Source organism: Cherax quadricarinatus, chromosome 66, assembly GCF_038502225.1.
Source record: "Cherax quadricarinatus isolate ZL_2023a chromosome 66, ASM3850222v1, whole genome shotgun sequence".
Classification (NCBI taxonomy): domain Eukaryota; kingdom Metazoa; phylum Arthropoda; class Malacostraca; order Decapoda; family Parastacidae; genus Cherax; species Cherax quadricarinatus.
Genome location: NC_091357.1, coordinates 22,483,371 through 22,505,402, shown reverse-complemented (window position 1 = coordinate 22,505,402; position 22,032 = coordinate 22,483,371). Strand labels below are relative to the sequence as shown.

The 22,032-nt window shown below is 37.7% G+C and overlaps 1 protein-coding gene across 3 annotated transcripts in view; it reads right to left on the bottom strand.

Moving 5' to 3' along the window:
• The window catches only part of cnk (connector enhancer of ksr), a 73,372-nt gene that overhangs the window by 34,206 nt on the left and 17,134 nt on the right, over positions 1-22,032 (bottom strand). Inside the window, exons 6-13 of one of the 3 annotated variants that reach the window (XM_070099246.1) lie at positions 21,473-21,601; positions 17,270-17,493; positions 15,775-15,888; positions 14,677-14,872; positions 13,307-14,084; positions 10,147-10,641; positions 878-1,002; positions 373-505 (exon numbers count right to left, since the gene is read on the bottom strand). In XM_070099246.1, the coding sequence (XP_069955347.1) occupies positions 373-505; positions 878-1,002; positions 10,147-10,641; positions 13,307-14,084; positions 14,677-14,872; positions 15,775-15,888; positions 17,270-17,493; positions 21,473-21,601 (2,194 nt within the window). The remainder of the gene's footprint in view (positions 1-372; positions 506-877; positions 1,003-10,146; positions 10,642-13,306; positions 14,085-14,676; positions 14,873-15,774; positions 15,889-17,269; positions 17,494-21,472; positions 21,602-22,032) is intronic. The other 2 variants (XM_070099247.1, XM_070099248.1) reach the window with 2 other exon arrangements.

The following is a 22,032-nucleotide window of genomic DNA, read 5'->3' as shown; positions in this document are numbered from 1 at the left end:
AATACAATGTCTGTACAGAGATGGGTGACATGTTTGTGCATGCAGTAAAGACAGAGTTATGCAGAGCATTTAGTTAAAGCTTAAGTCTAACTTAAGACTACAATGGCAATAACTATTATATGCTTATATACCAGAAGTGTACATGGAGGGTGTTCCAGGGGTCAATGCCCCCACGGCCTAGTCCATGACCAGGCCTCGCGGTGGTCAGGACCTGATCAACCAGGTTGCACACAAACCAACATCAAGGGTATACAAACAACAAATTTAGGCATTACATTTAGGCATTACACTTTGCTAAAAAAAATTAATAAAAAAAAAATTTTGAGCATACCAACAAAACATGTGGACAGAATTAAGTAAAAAAAAACTTACTAGAGTGATATATTTTGAAAGCGAATTTCTTGGCCTTGACATCAGTGGCAGGACAGACGTGGAAACCTGGTAGGTAGATGAGCGAGTCAGCACGCACTGCCTCACGGTCACGATAACCATATAGGTAGTTTTTCTGCAGTCATTAATCAACTATTATTATCAAATCTTTCCATTGGCATTAAATTATTAATTACACTCCTTCACCTCTATTACCTGTAATTATATTTACATCTACTGCCTCTGCTTTATTATATACAGCACCTGCAAGCTCAGTGATGACCTCTTTAATATGTATACATGTATATGCAGTATATCCCAAGTGTTACTTCTGCTGTTGCATTCTATCATCTTCAATACCATCCTGAGCAAGCCTCTAATCACCAGGCCTCTATCTACAGTATTTACCATTTAACTATAAGGGTTATAATCACACAGGGAAACAATGATTAGGCTGACCATCACTGAGTAGTGGCAGCATTCAGCAAAGTTTCTAGCACATACGTACCTTAAGGATGAACCACCGGCGTTCCCAGCGATGTGGGAGGAGGAAGCCCTTGTTGTCACGGCGACGGTGCAGCCAGCCTTGGTGGTCTCCCTGGCCCAGCTCCCGACATGAAATTCTTCGGCTTCCTAGCAATTTTATTGCAATAATTAGCATTTTTTTTTTCAGTATTATGCCTTAACACAAGAAAACAGTACTCATGTATTTATAGACAGTCACCTATGTACCTCTATATTAGATCTATCAAGCTACTTTAAAAGGCATAAAAGTTCTTCAAGAAAGAAATGGATCGGCAGATTGCATTTCTCTAAATTTCAAAACAAGTTTTAATAAGAGTACACAGCGAAAGACTAATCTGGAAATTACAAAACAAAACATAAGAAAATAAAATGTAAATAATTATGGTGAACGAGAGATCTACCGTTTAAAAAAAAACTGATAAAAGAAAAATGTCATGGGAACATGTGACCAGTGGGGGTGCTACAAGGATCAGCCTTTGCTCTGTTGTTTCTGATTTAAACTACTTATGCCAGTCATTTGCCCTAAAGAATAAAAAACTAACACAATTGTAAAAGATCCAAAAATCCCATGTAAAATAGATAATAAAAGTGATTGTGAATCCCTACAAGAAAAGGTTAATAAATTGAGCAAATAGTGATAGATGGATGAGAAAATTTAATGTAAATAAAAGCTAGGTAACAAAAATGAGAAAGCAATAAGAAGCCATAAAATACAAAGTGTAGGACAAAATGCTGAAGACATCAGAGGGATCTGGCAGTAATTATTGTATAGATAAAAGACTCAATGAGAGATCACAATGTAGTAGTGAGAGGCTCATATACTACTACAAAATAACCTTCAGATATAAAGCACGGAGGAATAATAATGAAACTGTTCAAAACATATGCTAGACCAAAACTGTAATATGCAGCACAGTGATATCCACACATAAAAAAAAAAGATAAAATAGATAAAGTGCAGACATGGCACAAACTATAGCCCCTAAAGCCGAGATGTGAGTTAAGAAGACTGAATGAAAACACTAAAATTGTCTTCAAGTGATAGGATAGAAAAAAAGTTGACACCCACAATAAATGGACATAAGATTTATCAAGAAAGCCCCATAAAATAAAAACACTGAAAATGTCCATGTTTGCTAATAGGCTGAGGAGACATGATCATTAACATAAACCTATGAAAGTGTACAAGTAAAATGACAAAGGGTTCAAGCATCATTGACAGGGAGACTAACAGTAAAATGAGTGAAGCAATGCTAAAAGTATACTAAAAAGTGTTTTCTCGCAAACACTGGAGGTAGACTACTGGTTGGGAACCAAGAGAAGAATGTAACATTACAACCACTGCCCCAAACCCATTACTTGAAACAAAGAGTATAACACTAGCAGCACAGGCTAGACTCGCACATTTATGAGTGGCATTTAGGAACCCAAATAAAGACATGTTCAAAATACACATTACCTCAGATATGCACCCCCATTCTTGAGTATACATCACATGTATAGTCTTCACCTACTAACACATGACATGAAACTTAAAATCCAAAAAGAGTGTATTGAGACTGTTGCCTAAGTTGAGGGGAATGATCTATTAAAAGAGAAAGAAAATGAGCTGGATCTTCTGTTAGTAATAAGAGGTAGTGGAGTAATGAAGGGGCCCAAGAGGCTACAAACTGATACAGTATGATTAGTAATTTACAGGTGGGGCCAGGAGCTGCAATTTTACCTAACAAGTACACCCTGAGTACATGCACATACGGATAATACAGAGTACACATAATAAAAAGTAACAACTGACAAGGTTCATGTTAATCATCAAACATCACAAGTCATCAGCCAAGCCCAGCAACAAATATACTGTACAACTATATACAGGAATTATAGTATTTATCTTCATCTTTTAGAAAAATTGATCTAAATATTCTAAAATATTACAAACAGGTTGAGCAATATTTACAAAACACTGTACAACCTTTATCTATCACTTTTTAGGCAGAGTTGCTCAACAACTCACAAAAACACATCTTTTTGAAAAATTTGTTTTCTGCACTGATAAAGATATATTTTGTAAATTAACACAGTATAAAAGCTTTTAATTTTGTAAAAAAATAACTGAATAATCCCATCTAACCCTCCTAAAATTAACATAACACAGTTTAAATTAATCTTTTCAGACCATTTTAGATTAACCTAAATTTAATAAATGCAGCCATATTTAACATTAATGTTTTTGATGTTGATTAGAATTTTTACCAGGTTGAAAATAAATGGTATGAAATACTGACACTATGGAAACATAAACACACATGCAGTTTAATGTGATCCTTTATTGACAACGTTCTGCCCACACAGTGGGCTTTTTCAAGTCACAAACAGATCTGTTTGTGACTTGAAAAAGCCCACTGTGTGGGCGAAACGTTGTCAATAAACGATCACATTAAACTGCATATGTGTTTATGTTTCCATTTTACCAGGTTACTGCTAAAACCACAAGCTCTACCTAAAAAGCATGACACACACACGTACATACATACTAAACATCAAAGTAGTTGTTAAAATGCATTTGCTTCTCAACAGGGACTTTTGACTTTTACTGGAAGTCATTCAATTAAATACGTATATTGTATTTGATTGTTTATCTTATATAATGTATATGAACAAGAAAATTTAAGCAGACAATTATGAAGCAAATATTATAGTGTATAGGATACAGTCATAACCTTAAATATTGGGGTACATATATATAAGGCACACACTAACATCTAAATGATCCATAAAAAATAAAGTAATTATTACTTATAAATACAGCCTCTCCTCACTTAGCGATGTACTTGTTTACCAACGACTCGGACTTACGACGGGCTCTCTGACCAGTATGCATACCTACATAATATATGTATATTAGAGATGATTTCCTCTATTCTGTTTATTACCATATACAGTACACTAACTGTATAAACATTTAAAAATATACAGGTCATCTATCACTAATCCAGCATCATTGGGACCTGTAGTGTGCCAGATTAGAGAGTTTGCTGGATTACAGAGTGGTTAGGTTAGAATACACTTAATTAACCTATTAATAGAGACTTTCTGCTATGTCTTCCTCATTTTCATCACTGCTTTCTCCTCCACTGGCTTGCTGCTGTGGATTTACAACCATCTGCACAATTTTTGAGTCAGTATAATGATGAAATTTGAAATTACGCTAGCAGAAATTAGTGCTAGATTACCGATGGTATCAGTAATCCGGCACTGATTGCCGGATTAGTGATGGCCAACCCATACTGGAAATGTTATAAATGGTGCAAAGATGACATTAAAACAATATTAAAGATGGTTGACACAAACCCACTACCATTATAGTATACTCCTTGCTTAGTGACAAATTTGTTTACCGACGTGGTTTTAGGAACGGAACTCCGTCGTTAAGCGAGGAGAAGCTGTATTGATAATAATAATGGAGATAATAGTGTTGAAGCATCACTGAGCAGCTGGAAACGTTATTTAACCTACTTTAACCTATAGTGGAACCTCAAAAATCGAACTTAATCCGTTCCAGGAGCTAGTTCTAAATTCGAAAAGTCTGAAATTCGAAGCAATATTTCCCATAAGAAATAATGGAAATACAATTAATCTGTTCCAGAAACCCAAAAATATTCATACAAAAAATACATATTATAGAGATTAATTACAGTTTTACATACAATAAATACTATAGTTTTTAATTATGTATAGTAATACATATAAAATAACATTTTTACTTACCTTTATTGAAGATTGGTGATGGCATCTGGAAGATAGGGAGGAGGAGAGAGGGAGTTGGGGTTAGTGTTTGGAAGGAGAATCCCCCTACAGGAGGACTTCAGGTAAAGCCCTCTCGGGGGCTACTTCCCTTCTCTGTCTTTTAACCCTTTGACTGTCGCGGCCGTATATATACGTCTTACGAGGTACCGTGTTTGACGTATATATACTCATAAATTCTAGCGGCTTCAAATCAAGCAGGAGAAAGCTGGTAGGCCCACATGTGAGAGAATGGGTCTGTGTGGTCAGTGTGCACCATATAAAAAAAATCCTGGAGCACGCAGTGCATAATGAGAAAAAAAAAACTCCGATCGTTTTTTTTAATTAAAATGCCGACTTTGTGGTCTATTTTCGTATAGTATTTATGGTTGTATTCTCGTTTTCTTGGTCTCATTTGATAGAATGGAAAACATATTATGGAAATAGAGGTGATTTTGATTGATTTTACTATAAAAAGAACCTAGAAATGTAGCTCAAAGTAGGGGAAATGTTTGATTTTTGCCAATGTTCAAAAGTAAACAAATGATGCCATTGTCCAATAAATGTCCAACTAGCCATTCTAATATGCAGTCATGAATGGGTTGATGTTATTTATACAATTATTACAGTATTGCAGTAGTCTGCATAATAGTAAGTCTTTTATTTTTTGTTTGAATAAAAATTCAAAATAGAAAGCAAGAGTAATATCAGAGGGGCCTGGAGACATGACTGATGAACAAAAAAAATGTTATTTTAGAGCCAGGAATGTCTGCATTGTTCATTCTGGACCTTATTTTGAAATTGTCATATTTTTTATTTTTCGTGAAATTGGCCAAATTGCAAATTTCTGACCACATTATTAGGTAGTTGAAATCGGTAAATGGGCAGTTTCTTGTACTCAATCGATAGGAAAAATGGAGTTCTAAAGAAATAGCTATGAGTTTGGGCGACTGGAACAAGGGAATTAGCCGAAAATAGGGCTCAAAGTGCGCGAAATCGCCGATTTGTATACAGCGCCAAGGTTGCTAACTTCGCGGGAGCATAATTCTGTCAGTTTTCCATCAAATTTCGTTTTTTTTTGTGTCATTACAATCGGGAAAAGATTCTCTATCATTTCATAAGAAAAAATAGTTTTTTTTTTTAAATTTTGCGACACCAGGAGACACCTCAGGATTGAGGGTTGCGACAGTCAAAGGGTTAATGCCACTAGGACCAGCTTGAGAGTCACTGAACCCCTGTCTCACAAAATAACTGTCCACAGTCCTCTGTTTCTGGTGCCTCTTTAACATTTCCCTAAAATGGGACATGGTTCTGTCACTGAACTTGTTGCAAAGATGGCATGTTTCAGCTTGCTCAGGGTGGTACCTCTGCACAAACATTTGGACATCATTCCACTTGGCACAAATCTCCTTAATCTTTGAAGAAAGCACCTCATCCACTCCCTATATTAACACCTTTCACAACATCAGCTTCCTTGATTTGTTCTTTCTTTGACAGGATAGAACCGATGGTCGACTTGTTTTTCCCATACATCCTGGCAAGCTCAAGTCTCACACCACTCTCATACTTCTGTATTATTTTCTTCTTCACATCTATGGCGTTTCTCACTTTCTTTACCACAGGGGTACCACTAGCAAGTTTCTTTGGGCCCATGGCAGCTTATTTCACAGTCCCACAAGCACTAAACACAACGAAATAATCGTAAAATGCGTGAATGAGAGCGCAGGTTAGTGTTCACTCAAGCATAAACAAAGCTAGACTGCTCATGGCGCCTGCGCAGGGATGCGGACAGAGCGGGCTGGCAGACAGGTCCTGTACCTGGCGGTCCGAAAATAGGGGCGCGTTCGATAATAGGGACACAGTTTGTCCGAAAAAATGGTCCTATTTTCGAAACGTTCGATATGTGATACGTTCGATTTTTGAGGTTCCACTGTACTTTATTTTGTACCTGGGTTACATGACAGGTAATAATATATAGTAATATAAACATTACCATTAAAAATCAATTCTAACACTTCCTAGAATGTTGCCACTTCTTGAAAATCCTTAATTTATATCAGACAAAAAGATATTGTAATAATATGATGTATTCATGAAAGGAATTTTCCAGCCTAAACAGTTACCAACAGTATAAACAGTGACAATGTATCCTACACTGTCCTAAACAGTTACCAACAGTATAAACAGTGACAATGTATCCTACACTGTCCTAAACAGTTACCAACAGTATAAACAGTGAGAAAATGTCCTACACTGCCAGACTGAAGATGCCCATTTATGTTACTTTGTTATTGGTGATTAATAATATGTAAACATGGGTTAATTTAGGTTAGGTTAAGGAAATCTTCATTTTTTTTTATCTCAATGGCTGTCCCCTGCCAAGATAGGCTTATTGCAGTATAATAATAACTTTTATCATTGTTTAGATAGTGCAGAAACTGGTACATTGTAATGCACATCAAAATGCCATAGTGAAAATAGCAAATAAAACCTGAGTGCTCTCATGTGATTACACATATATTCCTCCAAAGATGTGTGTAAGCATATAAAAGCACTCAGGTTTTATTTCCTATATTCACTGTGGTATTTTTACATATCTGCAATCACACATTTTATGGTGATTTCTTATACTGTAATACATGTGCACCTCTACACTCCACTTAGAAGAAGGATTGTACCAAGACAAAAGCTGCAACAATTATAATGAATACAGGCTGGCAGCCACACGTCAGTGACTAATAAGACAAAAATGGAGATAAGACACACAGGCTGTTTTTAGCAACTTTATAAAATATTTGCATGATGCAGAGATACATGCAGCACTCAACACTAAGCAACACATTATATCTTTATAAATTTACTGGGAAATGACAAAGCAATAGATTGTGTTTAGATTAGTGTCATAAATATGAATAAATATAGTGATAAACTACTACAATAGTAATACAGTGGTACCTTGACTTATGAGTTTTCTGAGTTATAAGCTGTCGCTCGGTCAATTTTTTGCTTTGAGTTGCGAGCCAAAATCCAAGTTACGAGCGAGCTTCAGATACGCCGCCACTAGTTGGCGCAGTGAATGCCACGACATCGGCCAATCATCCCAGTGTTTTGTGCTTATTGTAAAGTTATATTTTGAAAAATTTATTTTTTCCTAACCATGTGTCCTAAGAGAGTAAGTGCAAAGGACAGTGCTGAGAAGAAGAGGCTGATATCCAATGAATTAACCCCTTGACTGTCACAACCCCAAATCCTGAGGTGTCTCCTGATGTCGCAAAATTACCCCCCCCCCAAAAAAAAATCTTATGAAATGATAGAGAATCTTTTCCCAATTGTAATGACACCAAAAGAATGAAATTTGATGGAAAACTAATGGAATTACGCTCTTGCGAAGTTACCGTCCTCGGCGATATTTATGAATCAGCGATTTCGCCCGCTTTGAGCTCTATTCTCGGCTAATTCCATTGTTCCGGTCAACCAAACTCATAACTATTTCTTTAGAACTCCATTTTTTCTATCAATTGAGTACAAGAAACTGCCCATTTACGGATTTCAACTACCCGATAACGTGGTCAATTTCACGAAAATTAAAAAATATGACAATTTCAAAATAGGGTCCAGAATGAACAATGCAGATATTCCTGGCTCTAAAATAACATTTTCTATGTTCATCAGTCACGTCTCCAGGCCCCTCTGATATTACTCTTGCTTTCTATTCTGAATTTTTATTCAAACAAAAAATAGAAGATTTACTGTTATGCTGACTACTGCAATATTGTAATAATTGTATAAATAATGTCAACCCATTCATGACTGCATATTAGAATGGCTACTTGGACATTTATTGGAAAATGACATCATTTGTTTACTTTTGAACATCGGCAAAAAATCAAACATTTCCCCTACTTTGAGCTCCATTTCAAGGTTCTTTTCATAGGAAAACCAATCAAAAACACCTCTATTTCTATAATATGTTTTCCATTCTATCAAATGAGACCAAGAAAATGAGAATACAACCATAAATACTATACGAAAATAGACCACAAAGTCGGCATTTTAATTAAAAAAAAACAGTCAGAGTTTTTTTTTCTCATTATGCACTGCATGCTGCAGGATTTTTTTTATATGGTGCACACTGACTACACAGACTAATTCTCTCACATGTGGGCCAACCAGCTTTCTCCTGCTTGATTTGAACCCGCTAGAATTTATGAGTAAATATACGTACATCAAAAACGGTGGCTCGTAAGACGTATATATATACGACCAAAACAGTCAAAGGGTTAAGCATGAAATCATAGAAAAACACGAGAAAATCGCTTTTGTTTCAGTGTTTTCCTTATGAAACTAATGATCTAGTGCAGTTAGCCTCACAAACGCCCTGTTTTCTCTTATAATAAGACCTCAGAAGGGCAATAATGGGACAATATGGCCAGAGTGATAATTATTTCTACCTCAGGAGTGGCCGCCACCACTGGTCACATAATGACATATTTTATTCATTCTATAGTATATATCATGTTTCTATGTTATTTATATTGTTTATTATGTCATAGTAGATCAACTGTGATAGATAAACAAGCCGTAGAGTTGATATTAGCGTTTTATTGCAGCATTTTCTTCTGCCTCTCGAGAGCCAGGAATTCCACTGGAACGGATTAATGGCATTTCAATTACAGCAATTTCAGTGAGGAAAACTGATTTGATATACGAGCAAACCGAGTTACGAGCTCGGTCAAGGAACGAATTAAACTCGTAAGTCAAGGTACCACTGTATAAAATACAGCCGAGAGAGAGAGAGAGAGAGAGAGAGAGAGAGAGAGAGAGAACTGTGTATTCCAACTTCAGTCCCTTAAGAGGGCCTCTGAGGCTGAAATATGGATACTACATCTACTCATGTTTCATATTTGTGTCAAAGGTGGTGCCACATTCGCACAAAGAGATGTGTTTAATTCTGAGGAGAGAAACATTATGATTACGGGAAAGCGTTAGGAGGGAAAGCAAGAGATCACACTAAACTACATATACATGTATGTTAATATTTTTAAATTTCATGACAAGTCTTAATACTGAAGATGAACCACCAAGAGCTTAGCTCTCCTCCTGTATCTACAAATAGGTAATTAAATAGAAAAATTGGTAAACATGCATGTGAGACAGAGAAATAAGTGAATCTATCTGTGGGACAAATGAGCACAAAGAAAGTAGCAATGATCACATAAATAAAACCTCTGGACTATTCTTTCTGCAAAAGTCAAAAAAAATCTTGAATAGTTGTCACACTTATATATAGCCTTACAGAACCAAGCATAAGCTTCACTGAAGCTTAACAACAAAGGTATACATAAGCCACATATACATCAATTGTACATTAAGGTGCTGTTATTCACTATAAGAAAAATGCTATATAAAAGACTTTCTTCGGGGATTTTACAAAGCACACACACAACATACAAGTGATGGAAGGTTTCTTACCACGATCTGTCACCAGCACACCCCGCCGCCACACAGATGGGGAGCTGCTACGAGTCTCCCTGAGCACCACTGACGATGCTGAGGATGTGGAGGGTTGGCAGGCAGAGTAGGGTACCACTTGCTGACTGGTCATGCTCTCAACACCACTAATCCCACTGCTACTTGTGCTAACTCTTTCTTCATTGCTATTAATCCCAACACCATCACTAGAGCCAAGTTGCCTCTTAACACCATTACCACTACCACCACTGTGCACCTCCCCAGCAAGGGAAACACTGTTATTAATGATATCCGAGGAAGCACGATCCGGGATGGCCGCCCCCACGGGGAACACCACCTGAGACCTGAAATTCTCCGCTGTAGCGGTCCCAACGATTGTTGTTGCTGAGGATATGATGGTGGTAGGAAGGGGCAGCGGCAACCCCCCAGAGGAGTCCCTGCCAGAGGTGGTACCAGGGCGGGGAATCGCAGGAGTAAGCTCCACCGAGATGACTGCTGAAGAGAGCAACCATGCCATCTATGTTATCAGCCAATTACAAAGACCAAAACCAGGCAGGAAATATATTGCAGAAACAAGCTTTGCATCTCACTCTAAGTTTGGCCTTACTTTTGACATGCACTAGCTGGAGGCTACTACATTATTAATCAAAATAACATTCACATATTAGCAAAGGAAATTATTGGGGTCAGAAGCAATCCTGGCTACAGCATCATAATCAACTACAGTATAATAATGCAACTACCAAAAGAGAAAATAATTCAAATTGCTTTTATATATTTCTATTGTGAAGTGCTACTTTGACAATTTCTACAGCCATATTCAGACCACACCTCATATCACACTCATAAGAACATAAGAATGTAGGAACACTGCAGAAGACCTACTGGCCCATACGAGGCAGGTCCTTATCAAAACGACCTCTACCTAAAGCTACCCAAGAAATAACTCCCGTACCCCATGACACCAATCAAACCCAGCCCCTCCCACTCATATATTTGTCCAGTCTCTTCTTAAAGCTACCCAAGGTCCTAGCCTCATGCTTACTAAATACACCCAAATTCCTAATGCACCACCATTTTTACTTTATCTTCACACACTCACACACTCACTCCACACTCATGCCCACCCTCCATACCAACTACATTCACCGTCAGACAGTCACATATATGCCCCCACAATCCACATCCATTCCTACTCCACTTTGTCAGTACGTACTATAATCACAAATTACGTAAGAAGTCAATTTATGAGTGCTTATGAGCAAAAATTTATATTTCAGAGATTTTTCCACTGCAATTCTTAATGTATTTCATAAGAGTGCTTCTAACAAGCTTCCCAGCTCCCTTTACTGTATATCATATTTAAGATTTTTCTCTAATAAAACTGGCAAACTAATTACATTCTTTTCATGACAGTCTGAATATATCTTAACCTTAGTGCTGATGTTGCAATTCATTTATATTAAATGAATTGCAACATCAGTCTTAAAATATAACCAATATTCAAAAAACTTTCCAATGTACTTGCCTAACCACATATTATATTACTCAAAGTCCAGTAAACTCTTTGTGCAAAAATCAACTTCCTGGAAGCTACCATATACAGTATCTATTACTATATTCATGTAAAATAGGCAGAAAAAAGGTATAATTTTTCACATATACCAATGAAAGGAGGATGGCCATAATGCTAAATATGTTTGATGAAAAGACACTAATTACTGATCCTGAGCACTGCTGCTGCCAGCAAGCTATTAAGAGTAGAGTCAGTACCTAATAGAAAGTAGTCAGAAATGGCAACTTCCTGGAGGAGACTGTACAAAGGAGCCTAAAAGTTTATTGCCTTGAAGATAAGCAAAAGACAATTTCTGTGTATTGGTTGAAAATGTGACACAGCCATGTTGAATTAGAAGGCTAAGGGCATGTGAAGAATCAAAGGTCTGGATCACCTGTAATACGCTTTCCAGGATAAGGAAGTGGCTCTGATGGCTATGTGGATGATTGCTCAAGATGTATACCTGGAGAGTATACCTGCATAAGCTCTGCTGTAAAAATACTAGTCAACTATCCTTTTTCTCCATGGGGAAGTGGAACAGAATTCTTCCTCCGTAAGCCATGCGTGTTGTAAGAGGCGACTAAAATGCCGGGAGCAAGGGGCTAGTAACCCCTTCTCCCGTATAAATTATGTACTAAATTTAAAAGAGAAACTTTCGTTTTCCTTTTTGGGCCACTCTGCCTTGGTGGGATACGGCAGGTGTGTTGAAAGAAAGAAAGAACTATCCTTTTAAAACAACAGTGCTTTCATCCTGTCCAGATTCAGGTAAGTTTGTCAGGATGGGTGCTGGTCCAGGTCTACTTCATGTAGTGACCCAGCAAGCTCTCCTGTCCAAAACACTGCACGACAAAAGACCTCACAAACATTATTACCCGATTCTATTATATATCTGCAGCTCTTTATTATTTGCATAACACACAGTTTAGTGTCTTTGTTGGCCAAGAACATTTTTGAAATAACATTATTTGTATGACTGAAGTCTGTTACTTAATCTTATTTTAACTTCCCTTGCTACAGTTGCCAATACACTACTCTATATACCACTGTATAAAATAAAATCTACTCAATGTAACTTATTTATGATGGTACTGAGCCAAATATAACTTCGCTATATAGCAGGGCACCATTAGTTAGCACCAAGTAACATTCCTGAGACTGTCAACTGCCCCAGAATCTAGAACTTGACTAAGTGGCCAAAACTAGCTAACATATCAACTTTGGAAGACTCCCTACATCACTGAATTGACATAAGATTCCCTAAGAGACATTTCACTTTTTACAGCTATAAGCTACAGGCTTTCTTCTTCTTTATCAAATATTATGGAGATGGTATGTTAATTATTGCAATAAACACGGTCTAAAGGCTGTTAATTTCTGCAATAAACAGTTTAAAGGCCATTAATTTTTGTAATATGGTCTATAGAATATTAGTTTTTGTAATAAACACAAGCTGTTAGTTTGTGTCCAATATGGCTTAAAAGATGTTAATTTTTGTAATTAATATATACCAGTAGATTATAAACATGTACTGTACATCAAAGGAAATCATCTTCAGAAAATTATTTTCTGTACCATAATTGCTATAAAAACCAATAAATCACAAACCTAATGATGTCTTTGAATCTTGTGTATCAAAAACATTTGTAGAGTTGGAGCCATGCTTGGTGCCAATTGGAGACTTCAAGTTTGCTGACCTCTCATTTGGCCCAGAGAGCGAGGGAGATACGCCAGGCAGTGTACCGTCCCCATCTAGGTCATATGCTGGTGTGCTGTGGCTCTTGTCTAGCTTAGGTCGATCTTCTGAGACACGACGTGGCCTCCCAGAGATGTCCTGCACAGACTCGTGACCTGAACTAGCATTCTTGTCTGGTGAAACTGTGCTGGACTGTAAGGAAGGTGAGTGAGAGTGTATAACCAATGCAAGATTTCCAGCTCTTCCACTGCTCATATTCTCTTCTGTCAAAAGAGGACGATGAGCCAGTGATGGAGAGGCATTCTGAGCTGCCGTTACTGCGCCATAGTTAGTTGGCTTTCTCGGTGGCAGTGGTATGATATTGACTACTTTCTTTTCAGGTTTGTTTTCTCCAAACACACATTCTTGGTCAAAACTCTTTTCTCCACTCTTGCCATCTGCATCTTCTATTGCCTTACCACCACCTCGTCCCCCTTCCTTCACTGTGCATTCTGCTTCAGTTCCTTCCTTTAACATTGCTTCCTTGCCTTCCCTTACTATTCTTACTTTATTTTCAGTTCCTATGCAAGTGTGAGGGCGGGTAACACGGTCTGACCCACCAGGTCCTCTTAATAAATCAGGATCCGACGGTGCTAGACCATCAGCAAATCCAATTCGTCCACCACGGTTCCACCTTACGTCCTGCAACAGCTGGAGAGCACATTTACAAGTAAATCACTACACTAATACATCAGTAATTAAGGTATATTTGACAAATTAAGCCCAGTTCACTGACTTGTTTGGCAAAAATCAAAATCACAGATGGATATTGTATGTACAAAGCAACTCCTAGAAAAAATTATCTAAAAAAAAATTAGGTAACTAAGTCTAGTAAGACTGCTGTTGTTAGAGTAAAAGAACTAAGCTTGTGGTAGCTCATCTTCAGTATTTATTGTAAGATAGCTTCTGTGATCACTCATTATCTTTTATTAGTTAAAGGAGCAGAATAAAGCTCATAGTGGACCATACTGTTACTCAGCAAAAATCAGCTCACAATAATTACTTATTCAGGCTCCGGACAACACATACCCCCTTATTCAAAAGTTTAAATCTACTCTGTCTCAGTGGGATACAGCTGATGTTGAAAAAAAAACAGAAACTCAGAAGATTAATTGATATGTATATTCTGACCCACTTCTGCTGAAGAGGATCTCAGAAGGGGGTTGAAATATAGAGATCAATTATTCTCCGGAGTTTCTGTCTCCAAGTGGGTTATTACTGAGCATTTGAAAGGATATTTCACCTGGTCAAAGCTGAGAGATGGTCTGGTAGTGGCTCCGGGTATTGTGGCACGGCGCTGCACAGGTGCTCGAGGCTTAGGGTGGTAAAGACGAACACTGACAGGTGATGTGCCAGCCAGATCACTGTCAGACAAGAATGGGTCATCCTCGGAGTCAGAGTCAGAAGATGCTCTGTCTGATGTTGTGCTCGGTGCATCGCTATAAATATAAATCATTAGTACAGGCAGAGGTAAGTTGAGGAAGATGACATAACAATGAAATGTCAAACAATAATGTAGTAAGTTTTAATAAAAAGTGCAATAATGACAGTGTTGACAGAACACAAAGAACTACAGTGGCAATTATAACTATTCATGGATGATTACAATAGATTTTGCTCAGTGAAAGCATGAGCTGTGTTATTTAAATGTTGTACACATTATACAGGGACGTATATTATTCACACATCCATTATTGGATACCCTAGTCAAACCTCATTAATTTAATTTAAAAACTGAAATAAAATTCTTATACAGATCCCCAGCTAATGAACAAGATCCATTCCAGAAATTTTTTGACAGGATTTGATAGCAAGAAAGATAGTGGCAGAAGTTGATGTGACTGTGGCAGAAAGAGGGTTGGGTGGGGCATAACAACTAAGCTTATTGTTTTGAGTATCTTTCAGTGTATGTTAACCGATGCTAAATGATTGCCACAAAAAAAATCTGCGATCCTTTGAAGATGGCCTCTGAGAATTATGATAATTTGTAATGTGCTTCAAGAAACTGTACAGGCAAAAGCATGTGGCACTGACACTAACACAGTAGTGATTTTTATTTCCAATCACTGTAATATCTCTTCCTATTATACATCTCGACCTTATTTTACACAACCCCAAAATGCAGTTTTTTTTAACACTAGTTTTATTAAACCTTGTATGAGAAACTCCTATGGGGCAGTCACCCTAACTCTTGTTCCTCCTTACCCAATGTCCAACTGCTTTCTCACCATAAAATTGTACATATACTTGAAGTTTACAATTAATTAAATGGGGGACAATAAAGCTTCCACTGTGATAGTACACAGATGTGAGAAGAAATGCACATACTGGCAACACTTACCTGACAGTTGATGGAGGTTGTGGTGAAGGTGTCGTCAGCATAGGTGGAGGAGTCGTGGATTTGGGACGTGGTTCTAAGTTTGCCTCGCGCCTCACAGGCACCTTGTCTACTGACCTGGTTGGTAAGAAGATCTTTTTTATATGACTCCTAAAATAGATCACCACACACAAAAACAAAGATTCCACACACTCTCTTATACATAAGAGGTTTTCACACACACCATTGCATCAGAAAGCTGCATTTATTCCCAAATGTATCAGAAAATGCATAGTAGCTCAGTTGTTAGAGCATTCAACTTGAAACCAAAAGGTCCCAGGGTTTGATCCCCCAACATGAAGAAGTCAGTTCCTTAACACTGACTATTAACCTACCAGTAAACAGGAGCAGAACATTACTTGGATGTTAGTCAACTGTTGTGAGTGCTTCCAGCAGTGGGGAAGAAGCCATAGCTAGGTGGTCTTTAAAATGAGCTAAGGTATGATAACTCTTAGACTGTAAAGAAAACCTACTTTAAACCCAGTTTAAAGTACTGTATGCTGTCTTGGCAACTACACCCCTAAACTAATACAATAGTTAACATGCTATCCAATTAAAAAACACCACCCCAGAATGAATGCAGAGTGAATGCAGATCATGGTTATATAATCAAATCTCAGGATTTTAGGCCCAGGGGTGCATCATGAATTTAGCAAACCTGTTTTGTACCAGATAGTTTTATCAGCAAGTCTGTTTTTCCTATATAAAATAAGACTCCTGACAAAATCATGTGAACCACAGCGTTTTCACATCTCACCAAGCACATCAGTATACAAATACTTCTGACGCAAATACTGTATTCTTTTTTTTTTTTTAACACACTGGCCGTCTGCCACCAAGGCAGGATGGCCCAAAACAGAAACTCTCACCATCATTCACACTATTACTGTCTTGCCAGAGAACTGAACTGAACCTCTATTGAAGTGCAATACAATTAAAAACTAAAATGTGGGCTACCTTTCCAGACAAATTAAAAAACAATCATTTATCAAATAAACTCAACTCTAAGCTTAAAAAGTACCGTGAGGCCTAATAATTTTCTGAAAACAGCCTTAATTATTCCTGGTGCCCATTTGATTTTTGCTTGGTCAACAACCCTTGAATTGAAAACTTACCTTAGGGTGCCGTTCAGGTTGTGCTTGATGGTTTTCTCATTCAAATCACTTTTCTTTAATAACATTTTCCTTATGAATGTTAGTACTAATGAGATTAAGCCAATATTTAAAAACAGAATACGTATACCCAAATCAGAAACAAAATATATTTTTTACATTAGTCATTTCCCAGCAATTTGGGGAACCCATAGAAGGAAACACAGTGTTCCTTTACTAGTGGTACAGGTATCTGCTGATTCTGGACTGAGATAGACCTCTAGGAGTCTAACCCCAGTGAATACACGGGTTGGACTACACTTTTTTTTTTTTTTTGAAGTGGCTTCATTACTATTTTTCCAACTTACACTGACAGCTGCAAGTTAGGGATGCTCTGGAGATCATAGCGGGGCGAGCTAACTAACAAGTTGCCCCATGGAGAGTATGTGCGCTTTTTACTGGGAAGTCGCATTGGCTTCAAATATATCTGGGCGACAGTGTTGGCATGTCGAGGACGTTTCTTTACAGTCAGAATTACTTCAACAGGAAATTCTTGCATAATTGCTGTGACCTTATGAGGGCTCCAGCCAATCTAAGGAAAGTCACATAGATCTTTTTAATGTATAGTATATAGTCTTTATAAATAGTATAAACACTGTTTGCAATTGCACTGTGAAATTAATGTGCATATTAGCTAATCTGTGCGTGATGTACAGTACCAAACTAATATGACAGAAGACAAAATTATGGTCAATAGAAAATGTAATGTTTGTAAAGGCTAATGCTAAAGAAACACAAGTGCAGTTGTGAACATTAAAATGGTATAAAATACCGACAGGTTGTTAGGTAAGACACATATGCAACAGTTGGGTATCTTTATTTCGAAGCGTTTCGCCTACACAGTAGGCTTCTTCAATCGAGTACAGAAAAGTTGATAGAAGCAGAAGATACTTGAAGACGATGTAATCAGTCCATCACCCTTGAAGTTTTGAGGTGGTCAGTCCCTCAGACTGAAGAGTATGGAACAATACTCTTCTCCAGACTGAGGGACTGACCACCTCAAAACTTCAAGGGTGATGGACTGATTATATCGTCTTCAAGTATCTTCTGCTTCTATCAACTTTTCTGTACTTGACTGAAGAAGCCTACTGTGTAGGCGAAACGTTTCGAAATAAAGATACCCAACTGTTGCATATGTGTCTTACCTAACAACACAAGTGCAGTTATCCAGAATCTTTTATTAGTATGGGCAAAACATCATTAACAAAAGATTCCATATAACTGCATCTGTCTCTTTACCTTTAATATTGTTACCTCATACCATTAACTTCTATTTAGGATCTGGACTACACAACAAGCAAAATATTCCTACTAATGATGCCAAAAAAGAGGGAGGGAAGGTTAAGGGTATTCAGATTTGAACTGAGGAAGGAGAGCAGCAGTCTAATTCTTTGGATCAAGAGCCACTCTTCCATAGCAAGGAAAGTCCCCTTGAAAAGGAAGAGAAATAATTAAGTGAACAGAGAAAATTATAGAATACAATTGTCTTGAAGAGCTAAGTGAAGATCAAGAGTGTCATAATGGTACACAGGAAAAAAAAGAAAAATGTATGACATTTGGATTGCACAGTGATGAAAAATGGTTCAGCAATAAGAGGAAGATGTCAATAAATATTACAGCCAAGAGCACAATGCAACAGGGAAAACATGAGGAGAAAATTAAGATAATTAGTTTGAGGTATTATGAATTACATCAAACAAAAAGGGATTGAATATTATAGCCAGACATATTCCATGAGGTGGCAAAAGAGAGTGCAAAAGGAGAGCAGATGACAGAGTGGGGGAGGCACTGTCAAGAAATTTTAATGAAAATAAGAAAAAATTTTGGAGCAAGTTAAACAAGTTAAGAAAGCCTACGGAACGTATGGATTTGTCAGTTAAAAACAGAGTAGGGGAGTTAGTAGATGGGGAGAGGGAGGTATTAGGTAGATAGCGAGAATATTTTGAGGAACTTTTAAATGTTGAGGAAGAAAGGGAGGCGGTAATTTCATGCACTGGCCAGGGAGGTATACCATCTTTTAGGAGTGAAGAAGAGCAGAATGTAAGTGTGGGGGAGGTACGTGAGGCATTACATAGAATGAAAGGGGGTAAAGCAACTGGAACTGATGGGAACATGACAGAAATGTTAAAAGCAGGGGGGATATAGTGTTGGAGTGGTTGGTACTTTTGTTTAATAAATGTATGAAAGAGGGGAAGGTACCTAGGGATTGGCAGAGAGCATGTACAGTCCCTTTATATAAAGGGAAAGGGGACAAAAGAGACTAATTTTTTTTTTTTTTTTCAACAAGTCGGCCATCTCCCTCCGAGGCAGGGTGACCCAAAAAAGAAAGAAAATCCCCAAAAAAGAAAATACTTTCATCATCATTCAACACTTTCACCACACACATTATCACTGTTTTTGCAGAGGTGCTCAGAATACAACAGTTTAGAAGCATACACATATAAAGATACACAACATATCCCTCCAAATATGTGAACAGTATTTAGATAAAGGTAGGGAAGTTTTTATTGCATTTATGGATTTAGAAAAGGCATATGATAGAGTGGATAGAGGAGATATGTGGCAGATGTTGCAAGTATATGGAATAGGTGGTAAGTTATTAAATGCTGTAAAGAGTTTTTATGAGGATAGTGAGGCTCAGGTTAGGGTGTGTAGAAGAGAGGGAGACTACTTCCCGGTAAAAGTAGGTCTTAGACAGGGATGTGTAATGTCACCATGGTTGTTTAATATATTTATAGATGGGGTTGTAAAGGAAGTAAATGCTAGGGTGTTCGGGAGAGGGGTGGGATTAAATTTTGGGGAATCAAATTCAAAATGGGAATTGACACAGTTACTTTTTGCTGATGATACTGTGCTTATGGGAGATTCTAAAGAAAAATTGCAAAGGTTAGTGGATGAGTTTGGGAATGTGTGTAAAGGTAGAAAGCTGAAAGTGAACATAGAAAAGAGTAAGGCGATGAGGGTATCAAATGATTTAGATAAAGAAAAATTGGATTTCAAATTGGGGAGGAGGAGTATGGAAGAAATGAATGTTTTCAGATACTTGGGAGTTGACGTGTCGGCAGATGGATTTATGAAGGATGAGGTTAATCATAGAATTGATGAGGGAAAAAAGGCGAGTGGTGCGTTGAGGTATATGTAGAGTCAAAAAACGTTATCCATGGAGGCAAAGAAGGGAATGTATGAAAGTAAAGTAGTACCAACACTCTTATATGGGTGTGAAGCTTGGGTGGTAAATGCAGCAGCAAGGAGACGGTTGGAGGCAGTGGAGATGTCCTGTTTAAAGGCAATGTGTGGTGTAAATATTATGCAGAAAATTCGGAGTGTGGAAATTAGGAAAAGGTGTGGAGTTAATAAAAGTATTAGTCAGAGGGCAGAAGAGGGGTTGTTGAGGTGGCTTGGTCATTTAGAGAGAATGGATCAAAGTAGAATGACATGGAAAGCATATAAATCTATTGGGAAAGGAAGGCAGGGTAGGGGTCGTCCTCGAAAGGGTTGGAGAGAGGGGGTAAAGGAGATTTTGTGGGCAAGGGGCTTGAACTTCCAGCAAGCATGCGTGAGCGTGTTAGATAGGAGTGAATGGAGACAAATGGTACTTGGGACCTGACGATCTGTTGGAGTGTGAGTAGGGTAATATTTAGTGAAGGGATCCAGGGAAACCGGTTATTTTCATATAGTCGGACTTGAGTCCTGGAAATGGGAAGTACAATGCCTGCACTTTAAAGGAGGGGTTTGGGATATTGGCAGTTTGGAGGGATATGTTGTGTATCTTTATACGTATATGCTTCTAAACTGTTGTGTTCTGAGCACCTCTGCAAAAACAGTGATTATGTGTGAGTGAGGTGAAAGTGTTGAATGATGATGAAAGTATTTTCTTTTTGGGGATTTTCTTTCTTTTTGGGTCACCCTGCCTCAGTGGGAGATGGCCGACTTGTTGAAAAAAAAAAAAAAAAAGAAGAAATGGTTTGGGATATTGGCAGTTTGGATGGACTTCTGAACTCTCGTATCTGAGCACCTCTGCCAAGACAGTGATTATGGATTATGTATGAGTGAGGTGAAAGTGTTGAATGATGATGAAAGTATTTTCTTTTTTGGGGATTTTCTTTATTTTTAGGTCACCCTGCCTCGGTGGGAAACATCCGATGCGTTGAAAGAAAAAAGAACATTCCATGAGGTGATTACCAACACAAGGCTCTGAAAAAACATTTGGTATATGTAAAGCATATATATGCCAAGGTACTGAGAATTATTGTGCCCACAGCCAGGTTTCTGACCAGGCCTTATAAATTACAAGAGGAATGTTAGAGTAATAAAAAGTATTAAGAAACAGAGAAAGTAAAGCAGCTAAGTGTATCCTGAATGTAAGTGAAAGATTGTAAGATTCACCTGTCACTGCACATATTCAGCTGAACTGTGGCAAAGTATGAGAAGTATTGAAGATGGCTTATTATTGTCTGAAACTCAATACATTTCTGACACCAAAATTATATACTGTACATTCCATTACTAACCACAGTCTGATAGTTCACTTGTACCAGCTCATCCCCCTCCTGAAGTTTGCCACACTGATAGGCTGGACTCAATGCTCGCACTTCAGACACTTGATGAACACCGTGGTAGGAAGACTGCAACCCAACGCCCTGTGGTGATTTAATGTCAGCCATACTATGCTCAAATACCATAAGTCTGCATTAACTGCTATATGAATACAGTACTGTAAGTAGTATAAAAAATAAGCAAACCAACACGCACACAAAAAAATAATATTTTACTATCACACTAGGTTAAAACAACTTACATCAATTAAAATTTAAATTCAGAAAGAAATACAGTGGACCCCCGCTTAACGATCACCTCCCAATGCGACCAATTATGTAAGTGTATTTATGTAAGTGTGTTTGTACGTGTATGTTTGGGGGTCTGAAATGGACTAATCTACTTCACAATATTCCTTATGGGGACAAATTCGGTCAGTACTGGCACCTGAACATACTTCTGGAATGAAAAAATATCGTTAAACGGGGGTCCACTGTATGACCAAAAACACGGATTATCAACAGGTTCAACATGG